General features: G+C 47.2%; 1 protein-coding gene across 1 annotated transcript in view; it reads left to right on the forward strand.

Annotated features, from left to right (window-relative positions):
• Window positions 1-10112, forward strand: part of ADGRL1 (adhesion G protein-coupled receptor L1) — an 87473-nt gene extending 77361 nt beyond the window's left edge. The window contains exons 18-23 of the mRNA XM_030194713.1: window positions 2139-2307; window positions 4861-4989; window positions 5223-5319; window positions 5857-5985; window positions 7248-7265; window positions 9340-10112. Of these exons, the coding sequence (XP_030050573.1) occupies window positions 2139-2307; window positions 4861-4989; window positions 5223-5319; window positions 5857-5985; window positions 7248-7265; window positions 9340-10112 (1315 nt within the window). The remainder of the gene's footprint in view (window positions 1-2138; window positions 2308-4860; window positions 4990-5222; window positions 5320-5856; window positions 5986-7247; window positions 7266-9339) is intronic.
• The last annotated feature ends 272 nt before the right edge of the window (window positions 10113-10384 follow it).

Consider the following 10384-nt stretch of genomic DNA (forward strand, 5'->3'; position numbering starts at 1 on the left):
TCTTTATGGAAGAAGATGTAAGAGATCTGCCTGTAAAAACATACAAAGGAGAAAACCATCAACATGTTGGAGCAGAGGAAACCTTACAGAGTCCATAGAAACAGTAAGGCAAATGGATAAGTCTTCCCAACACTTAATCAAACATACAGTAGGTGAGTTCTCAAGAATGTAGTTTATTGAAGGGTAAAGTAGACCAGACACAGGACCATGTTTCGGCTTGAAAAAGCCTGCCTCAGGGGTCTTTTTGCAGACAAGATCTAAAAAGTGTTCTTCAGAATAAAAACAGGAAACATCCAGCAGAGAATCATTTAGTCTGTGCACATAACGAAAGCTGTTTTTAAGGATGACGCTACGGAGGAACTGAAAGGAATCTCAGTGAACCTGGAAGACATACTGAGCCAAGTGGACAAGAAAGAGTAGTAGGTCACCTGGATCGGATGACATGCACCCTAGCGTACTGAAAGAACTCAAACATAAAATTGCTGATCTGCTATTAGTGATCTGTAACTTGTCGTTAAAATCGTCTGTAGTACCTGAAGATTAGGAGATGGCAAATGTAATGCCAATTTGTGAAAAGGGTTCCGGGTTGATCTGGGAAATTACAGATTGGTAAACCTGACTTCAATGCTAGGCAAAATAGTGGAAACTATTATAAAGAATAAAATTATGGAACACAGAGACAAAAATGGTTTAATGGGACAAAGTATCTCAAAAAAGATATAGCGGAATTAGATTAGGTTCAAAGAGCCACCAAAATGATAAAGGAGCTGGAACTCCTCTTGTATGAGGAAAGCCTAAAGAGGTTAGGGCTGTTCAGCTTGGAAAAGAGATGGCTGAGGGCAGATATGAGTGAGGTCTAGAAAATCCTGAGTGATGTAGAACAAGTAGAAGTAAATCGATTTTTCACTCTCAAAAAGTACAAAGAGCAGGGGACATTCAATGAAGTTACATGGAAATACTTTTAAAACAAATAGGAGGAAATATTTTTTTCACTCAACAAATAGTTAAGCTCTGGAACTCATTGCCGGAGAATGAGGTAACAGCGGTTAGTGTATCTGGGTTTAAAAAAGGTTTGGACAAGTTCCTGGAGGAAAAGTCCATAGTCTGCTATTGAGATAGACATGGGGAAACAACTGTTTGTCCCTGGGATTGGTAGCATGAAATGTTTCTATTAATTGGGATTCTGCCAGGTACTTGTGACCTGGATCGGCCACTGTTGGACACAGAATACTGGGCCAGATGGACAATGGCTATTCTTATGTTCATATATGTAAATGTTTGTATATGTATGTGTGTACATGCATATGCGGATTAGAGCATGTCTGTGTGTGTGGATATCTGTGTGGAAGTGTATGTGTATGCATGTTGGTGGATGGATGTCTGGGCCTTACACTGCCTCTGCTGCGCTGTGTACAGAGGTTGAGAGAAGGATGCAGATGGTGGGGGGGAGGGGAAATGAGTTATTTCCTAGGAATCCTGAATGGTTGGCGTGAGAGAACTGGGTGCCAGTTATGAAGGTGAAAAACCTAGAATGGGACTAAAGAGGAAGGAAAGGGGATTAGACACTGTTTGGTGAAGTGTTTCCGTCCCTGGCTCCCTCATGCTTCAAGTGCTGAAGCTCAGCCATGTCTGCATGCTATGAACAGAATTTACTTTTCCTTGCTGTTCATTAACCAGGTCAGAACATGGCATCCTTCTACCATGCCTCCTGCTTTATCCACCCTCTCCAATTCCTTTTTCTGTCCCCCCCCCCCCCCCCACCGCATTCTATCTCTTCTAACTTCATTCCCCCCCACCCAGCATTCTCTATCTCTCCATCAGCCAGTCCCTGGCTGTGCCTGGCTTGTATTCTCTCACCCTCCTTCCAATCCTTTCCTGTTTCCCTCCATTCCCCCTGTATTCTCTCCTTCTCCTTTCTTCCTTTCCTTACCTTCTCTCATACTGTCACCCTTTCTCCTGTCACTTCTCTCTCCCACACACTCCATCCCTAACCTTCTCTTTTCTCACCTTCTTTCTGCCCTGTCACTTTTATATCCCTTTTTGTCCCTCTCGTCTTCCCCACCTCCCTCTTCATCGTTAGTCCGATTTCCTCTCCGTCACTGGCTTTGCACGTTATTTCTCCTGTGTTTGGGTTACAGGTCCTGGGCCCTTGGTGCTATTGCCCTTCTCTTCCTCCTTGGACTTACCTGGGCCTTTGGCCTCCTTTTCATCAACAAGGAGTCTATTGTCATGGCCTACTTGTTCACCACCTTCAACGCCTTCCAAGGGATGTTCATATTCATCTTCCACTGCGCCCTGCAGAAGAAGGTAAGAGCTCAGCCTCTTCTACTCTATCCTCACTCCAACAGGTCTTCCCTTATCTTCAACCCCCGACACATCTTCCCCTATCCTCAACCCCCAAACACATCTTCCCTTATCCTTATGCTCACCTCATCCAACAACTTCAGCCCCCAACACATCTTCCCCTATCCTCACCCCAACACATCTTCCCTTATTCTCACCCCAACACATCTCCCTCTATCCTCCCCCCCCAACACATCTCCCTCTATCCTCACCTCAACAAATTTTCCCCTATCATCAATTGAACATAATCTTTCTCTAACTCAACCCCAGCAGTCTTCTATCCTCTCCCTCAACACAATGTTCTTTCCACAGCCCATTCACCATGTCTCCCTGCTTTCTCACTTTTTATTACTACTCTTTACCTTGATGCCAAACTGAGGTAAAGGCAGTTCTATATGTACACACACTTCAGTTCTTCTACAGTATAAACTTTAATTGAGTGTAGAAATGAGGAGGGGGGGTTCACTCGTCTGGTCTGGCACAGTGCCTGTTCACACCTTCCCCTTCCTGTTGTTCCCCCCAGTGCCCCTTTAATCTTGGCAGGAATATGATAAAACAGATTTCTTTTCCCCTAAAGCGATTATTAACACCTGCAGGTGTTGCCTGGACATCCCAGAGCCTGAACAAGTGGCAGGTGTGGCCTAATTAACAAGCTGCAATAATCTCCCCCTCTCTCTGAAACAGGCCTGTTAAGAAAGAAAAGAAAACAAAATTTCAAAGTGGTTTCAGGCAGCCTGGTCTGGAGATTGGGGTTGCCATGGAAACCCAGCAGCACCGCATACGGCAGGGTCCTCTCCACGCCACGAAGAGATGCTCTGGAGAACTTTTTACAGAACTGCAAGTCTTCTCACCCCAAAGTCCAACAGTCGGCCTGAAGTGTGCAGAGGGATGCCATCTGCAAAATTAATGCATACCTCTTGATTGGAGTGTCATATTAAAACCAGGGCTTGATATCAGCAAATTAGAAAACCAGAATTAACAGATGGCTTCACATCACATGGTACAATTTGCTTTCAAAGGACACTTCTTAGGGCAAATCGGGAAAAAAAAGGTTTACTGCCCTATATAGATGTCTGGAAGGCTGGTAAGTTTCAGAGATACTCTTCTCTGGCACTCATTTCAAATTTGTGGCTCTTGCTGCTGCTGGGAGCAGCCATTTTGTGACACAGCAAACTTAGTATCACTAGGGCAGCCACCACTTGCACAAAATGGCTGCTCCCAGCAGCAGGAGGATCCCTTGCCTAACGTTCAAAGTAGGATCTCACAAGGGGAAGCTTATAGGTAAAACATTTTATGTTCCCTGTCCAGTCACCTCTACCCAACTGAGCAAATAAGCTTCCATTTATTTTGCCTTAAAACATTTGAGGGTCAGTATTTAAAGGGGTTGAACTGGACAGGAGAGGCTTATGCCTTGTTAAACCCTGCTGAGCTGGCTGGCTGCTGAAATTTAGTAGTGCTTAACTGGGTAAAGAAGCTGAATAATGGCTCTAACTGGCTCGGTTAGGGTAGGGTTACCATACGTCTGGTTTTACCTGGACATGTTCTCTTTTTGAGGACATGGCCAGGCATCCAGGCAGGTTTTGCCAGCCGGGCGTTCTATCCTCCCCTCCCCTCCTTTACCTTAGTGTGGTGCCCTGGTGGTCTAGTGACCTCTTCGGTGCATGAAAGAGCCCCCTCTTTCCTGCCTGGCGTGTCTGCAGACTGTCTTGCTCCTGGCGCCGCTTCAAAATGGCTGCCAAGAGCTCAAGTAACAGCCTTGCAAAACTTCCGCTATGTGTTAGCTGGCTCCAGAAATTCAGTTCCAGTGCCTGGACATGGCCTGGCATTAAATTTCCAGGTTTAATGCTGGCAGCAGTTAGCAAAATTCTGATTGCCGCTGTCTAAATTGGGCCTCCTGTCTTTGGGTCTTTGGCGATAGGCCAATGAGATTGTCCCTAGTTCTGATACACATCTACTCACTGAAGGCCCCATTAGATATCAGAAACAATTATGAATAGCCAGACCTTTTGGTCGTCACAACATAGTGGAAAGCAGAAGAGTGAGAGCTCCCTATTTGTTGCTCTTTCCGTCATGTCTCTTAGCTCTTCAAGCACTGTATCGTTCTTCTTCACATCATTTGAAATTGCTGGTACAGGTGTATCATCGATCATGTTCTCTGTTCCTGTTCTGCAGTCATTTTTCTTTGAAGAAACTCGATGTAGAATTTTCGATTGTTACACCAAGAGAGTGGAATGACTATAAGACTCTTGAAAGACACTTAGGCATTTAAGAAAACTTTAAAATGTCATGTGTTGAAGGCAGCATATGGGGCTACACTTGTAAGGACCTTATTTTGGGGTTATTTGCACTGAATGGACCATTTCCTTGGGTAAAAGTGAGCTATAAGTAATAAACCTATAATAATATCTCAACATGGTGCTTTCCAACACTAAGTCTCCTGAGGGCTGGGGTAGGGTTGACCATCTTATGGCCAGTTTTACAAACCCTTCCTTCTCCTTCCCCATCCGTTTCCACCAGGTCCACAAGGAGTATAGCAAGTGCTTGCGCCATTCCCACTGTTGTGTTCGAAGCCCACCTGGAGGGGCACATGGGTCCCTGAAGACATCTGCCATGAGAAGTAACAACCGCTATTACACGGGGACACAGGTAGGGTGTGGGGTGTATTGAATGTTTCATCCATCAGAAAGTCTTGTGAAGATGAAAACAGAGCATCTTGACTGGTGGTTGATGCTTGGTTTTGACTGGATGAGATGAGGAATGTTGTGGTTTCATTGTGAGTACTTGTCAGAAGAGGTGAGAAAGCTGTCATGTGATCTGTGTCTCCTCTCTTATTTCTAATTCCTCTCTTCTCTCACTGTTCTCTTCTCTTGATCCTAAAGAGTCGGATCAGAAGGATGTGGAATGACACAGTCCGAAAACAAACAGAGTCTTCCTTCATGGCTGGTGATATCAACAGCACTCCCACTTTGAACCGAGGTGAGGAAACCATTCTCTAACCTCCAAAAATCTCCATTTGGCACCTTTTCTGGATACTGCATTAATTCTCCAACAATCACCATTCGTCTCTCAATAACAGTATCATTTCACTGATCCTACTTCCATCAAGCCCTCAATGACCAACGTCACCTCTCAGTAGCTTTCATAAATTCTCCACTGACAAGCCTCTCTCTATAATCCTAATAGATTGTCAGTGACTATCATCTATCTCTCACTAACCTCTATCAATCCCTTGCTGACCATCACCCACCTCACTAACCTTCATCAGTCCTCCAGCAATCATCACTAACCTCTCAGAAAAGACCATCAGTCCTTCACTGACCATCATATGCCTCTCAATAACCTCAAACAATCTCTTATTGACTATCATCTACCTCTTACTAACCTCCATTAGTTTTTCACTGACCATCACACCCGCCTCTCAGTAACATTCATCAATCCCTCACCAACCATCACCCAACTCTCACTACACTGAAGGCCTCACTGTAGTCATCTGCCCTTTATGACCCTTTCTAGGAACTATGGGTAATCACCTTCTAACAAACCCCGTATTACAGACTCGAAGTGGGAGCAGTCCCTATAACACCCTGATTGCAGAGTCTGTGGGATTCAGTCCCTCTTCACCTCCAGTCTTCAACTCTCCAGGTAAGAAATCCATCCTCTCCCTCCACTGTGCCTCGTTTATATGCCTCCCCCTCCATTCTGACTCTGTCTCCTCTTCCTTCTCTCCTCTGTAATCACACATCCATTCTCTCACTCTCACCCTCTTCCTTCAACTCCATCTCTTTCAACACCTCTCCCTCCATTCTAACCCTCTAAACATTAGGAGTAGACAATTGGTTAGAGAAGCAGGTTGAGAAACATGGAAAGCAGGATTCATATCCCACTGCCTCTTCTTGTGATTTTGGGTAAACCACTTAACCCTCCTTTGCCTCAAACTTAGATTGCAGTCTACTGGTCCCTCTAGTTGCGCTTTAGAAATGATAAGTAGTAGTAGTAGTAGTAGTAGTAGTAGTAGTAGTAAGCTGTGATGAAGTCCTCCAAGTGCATTGCTGCCAGTGGGTGGCAGTGCTTCAATATTGTGTTTACAATTGCTAGGGTCAGGCAGGTTCACTGGAGTCCTGGAGAGCTTGGCTGTCCCTCGCTATTGAAAATGTGATAGTGAAACAGCACCCCCCCCCCCCCCCCCCCACTGGCAGGACTATAGGTGGAGAACTCCCACTCAGCTTTGAGGGAACAGGCCAGGTAACTGGCCTTGAACTGCTGGGACAGGCGTGAGCTAAATCCAAATCCCTTTACCCCTCCACCCCCCCCCCCCTTTGCATGCAGTCCCTGTCTCCCTCCACCATATTCATGCCACCTCCCTTGCTCTCATCACAGGTGCATAATCCTTACTCCTGAAGCTCACCTTTCTCCCCATTGCAGACCAACCATATTTCCCACTACATGCTGGTTATCTTGCCCCATGATTTCTTCCTCCCAACTTACACCCCTTTACAAATTCCCTCCTCCTTCTGAGCAAGCCTTAGGCTTTCTCCTTGCCCACTTTTTTCTAACAAGGAATTCATCCTCCCTACTATAGAGTCCTTCACCCCTACCCCCCATGCAGTGAGTATTTGCAGGTAGATGTAATTGCTATCTGCCTGTTCAGAACTATGTATGCCCAGAGCAGATAGACATACACCTGATATTGTGGTTGTTGCATGCATGGGTGGATGCTGTGGTAAAAGTGGGGGGGGGGGGAGGGAGGGGAGGGCTTTGATTTTTCACGGGTGAAGTGGGGCTGCGTTTGGCCTGTTCGAGCTGTATTCTCTTTGTTCTCCAACACAACGTAACTTCTCTCTCTCTCTCTCTCTCTCTCTCCCCTCCCCCACCTCTTTTTCTTCTTCCTTGCACGCCTGCAGCAGGGACCTTCCCAGAGTCCAGTACGTCACTCCTTTCCAGTTCGCTTTCGCAGTAAATGTTTCTTTTGTTGCTGGTTGACTAGGCTGGGGGGTGGGAAAGGGTTGATGAGGGAAGAGAATGGGAAGGGAATGGGTGGAAGGACAGATAGGCTCCTATGGAGGCCACTGGAATGGCCACTAGGTATTAATGTGGGACTAGAACAGGCCTAGGGCTTTAACTGTAACCCACCACCAACAACAACAGCAACAACCTTACCAGCCAGTCTAGGGAGCAGGAATCTTCCCTATGACAGTGACTGGGACCCTTTTAATAAACTAAGATAGCCCATCCTGTTGTCTTGGTGGTGATGAGTGCTACCACAGCAGATTATCAGAGTTTGACTCCTGGGCCCAGCAGAGCTGGAAATGCTGCAAACTTTGAGCCCTTACAGAATGGTGACATCTGGTGGTCACTTTTGGAGTTGCACATGTACCAGGTTCTGGAGGGGCCAAGGTCAGTGGGTCCTGGCTAAAGAATGACATGTGGACAAAGTTTGTCCCTGCCCCGTTCCCATGGGCTCTGTCTCCGTCCCCGCCCCATCCCCACAGGTTCTGTTTCCATCCCTGCCCTGTCCCCTCCCCGTAGGTTCTGTCCCCGTTCCCATCCCCATGGGCTCTATCCTCATCTGCAGAAGCCTCAAACAATTATGATTTTATATTTAAATCTTTTTATTATAACAACGAGCAACCTATAATAACCCTCCACCACCACCACCCTTTACCCTTCCAACCCCAACAATAGCTGACTTCTACTACCCCAAGGAATCCTAATCCACCAGGTGTACAAAATACAACCTGCTCTGTATGCCCTAGAGGGGAGAAATAAGCCCAATGAAGCACTGTTATGGTTTTTAAATCTGTGGATGAATAAGTCATCAACAATCTCAGGATTGAGTCTAGCTCTGCTGTCTTCCACAGTCCTTCCTGCAATAGAAGATGTCTTCTCAGAAGATATGCTGGTAGCAGGATGTACAGGATCCCCATGCAAATGTTGCTAGTTGTGGCCAGCATGTTTGCTTGTTTTTCCATAAAATCAAAATATCGTTGTCTGCATCATTCAAACATAAATAACAGTGCAGTTCATTAACAGGCTTCAAAGTAGAAAGTGACACGGGGACAAAGTTTGTCCCCATCACCGCCCCGTCCCCGTGGGTTCTGTCCCCATCCCCACCCCATCCCCATGGGCTCTGTCCCCATCCCAATCCCCATGATTATTGTGAATCCCCCCCCCCCCCCGCCCCCCACACCCTGTCATTCTCTAGTCCTGACCAGGAAATAAACAAATCCTTTTACACCTCTGCAGAATGGACTTCTGGCTCCAGGATGGGGAGAGGGGGAAATGAAAGAAGCCAGGAGTGCTTAATAGCCATGCCAGGACTGGGAAAAGACAACTGAAGGACAGAGTGGAGAAAGCTGGAGCATAAATTAATCCCTAGCAATACTGAGAGCCAACTATTCCTACCAAACCAGTTCAGATCTGGTACCAGCCTTCCCTCCTCTCTCCTTACAGCCTGAATTATATCAAGTTCTGACACAGTGGCTCCCTAATCCCTCTGGGCATGGTTCTGATCTAAAACAAACCTCCCCCAGCTCCAACAGGTTAAGGTGTTTTCTTATAGAATATTCTAGTGTCCTATCATTGTAAGGTTCTGATCTTTGGGACTGAGGTTGGCTATGGGAAACATGTTTGATGATCCACTTATTAATATTTCTGGAATGCCAGCAATGAGCATAGCTCTCTGCAAGATAATTGTCGTAGGGTTTATGGTGCCCTGCCTCAAAAGCTTAGAAAAGGAATCTCTAGGAATTGTATTTATTGGCTCGTTCCAAGTCATGGAGAGAGTTGGTGTCAGAAGTAGGATTTCAGAGTCCTAGGTTGTGTGCATCCTGCCCTTAGGCCCCCGTTCATGAATAACTGGGTACTTTTCCTGATGACCCTGCATCTCACTGATAGCTGGGAGTCACACTAGCAGGTGTGGCAACTGTGCCATTTGATTAAATTCTCCTTTCTCTGTCTCTCTCTCTTTCTCTTTCTTACCTCCTCGTTGTCTTCCAGAGCACACCCTGAACAATGCCCGGGACACTTGTGGCATGGACACCCTCCCCCTCAACGGGAACTTCAACAACAGCTACTCCCTCCGCAGTGGTGACTTCTCGGCCGAGGGGCCCAAGATGACTGACTGCCGTCGCAATCTTACTGATGCCGCCGCTTTCGAGAAGATGATCATCTCGGAACTGGTTCATAACAACCTTCGCGGCGCAGGCAGCAGTACCTCTGCCGCTGGCACAAAAGGTCATGGGGGTGAGACCAGCATGGCGGCTAGTGCCAATGGAGCAGGAGGGGGCGGCAGCAGTGAAGATGACGCCATTGTACCTGATGCTCCTTCCCTGACCCATGAGGAGAACCTGGAGATTGAGCTCATGTATAAAGCCCTGGAGGAGCCACTGCTTCTGCAGAGGGCCCAGTCCATCCTGTACCAGAGTGACATGGAGGAATCGGAGAGCTGCACAGCAGAACTGGGAGAGGTGGGCGAAGAGGGCCAAGCCCCCTCCCCCAACAGGGACTCTTTGTACACTAGCATGTCTAACCTGAGGGACTCGCCCTACCCTGACAGCAGCCCCGAGGCCATGGTGGTGGTGGGGGAGGTGCTGCCTCGCCCACCGGCTCTTGGAGACATCTACTATACTAACCGGCCCAGCCTAGTTCCCCGTGGCCAATTGCAGGCCTACTACCAGAGACCAAGTCACGATGGCTACATGGTACAAGCTGGAGCAGAAGGGACTGTGCCAGAGGGAGAAGGTCAGATGCAACTGGTTACCAGCCTTTGAAGCCGAAACACTATGGCGGGCCTTCGAGGACCCCTTTCCTACCCCTACCCCATCCACTTCCACAACCTTCTCCCTCAATTTTGTGGTGAGTGGAGTTGCTTGGGCAGGGGAAGAGGGCAAGAAGCAGGGTGGGAGACAGGAGAGGAAGGAAAGTGGAGAGAAGAAGAGAGGTGAGTAAGAGGTGCTGCATGGTAGGGGGAAGGGAGGAGAGTCTACCTTCTTTTCTCCAATTCAACCTCCTCCCATCTGCTGCCTCTGCCTCTCACATGAAA

This window comes from Microcaecilia unicolor, chromosome 3 (assembly GCF_901765095.1).
Source record: "Microcaecilia unicolor chromosome 3, aMicUni1.1, whole genome shotgun sequence".
Taxonomy (NCBI): Eukaryota; Metazoa; Chordata; class Amphibia; order Gymnophiona; family Siphonopidae; genus Microcaecilia; species Microcaecilia unicolor.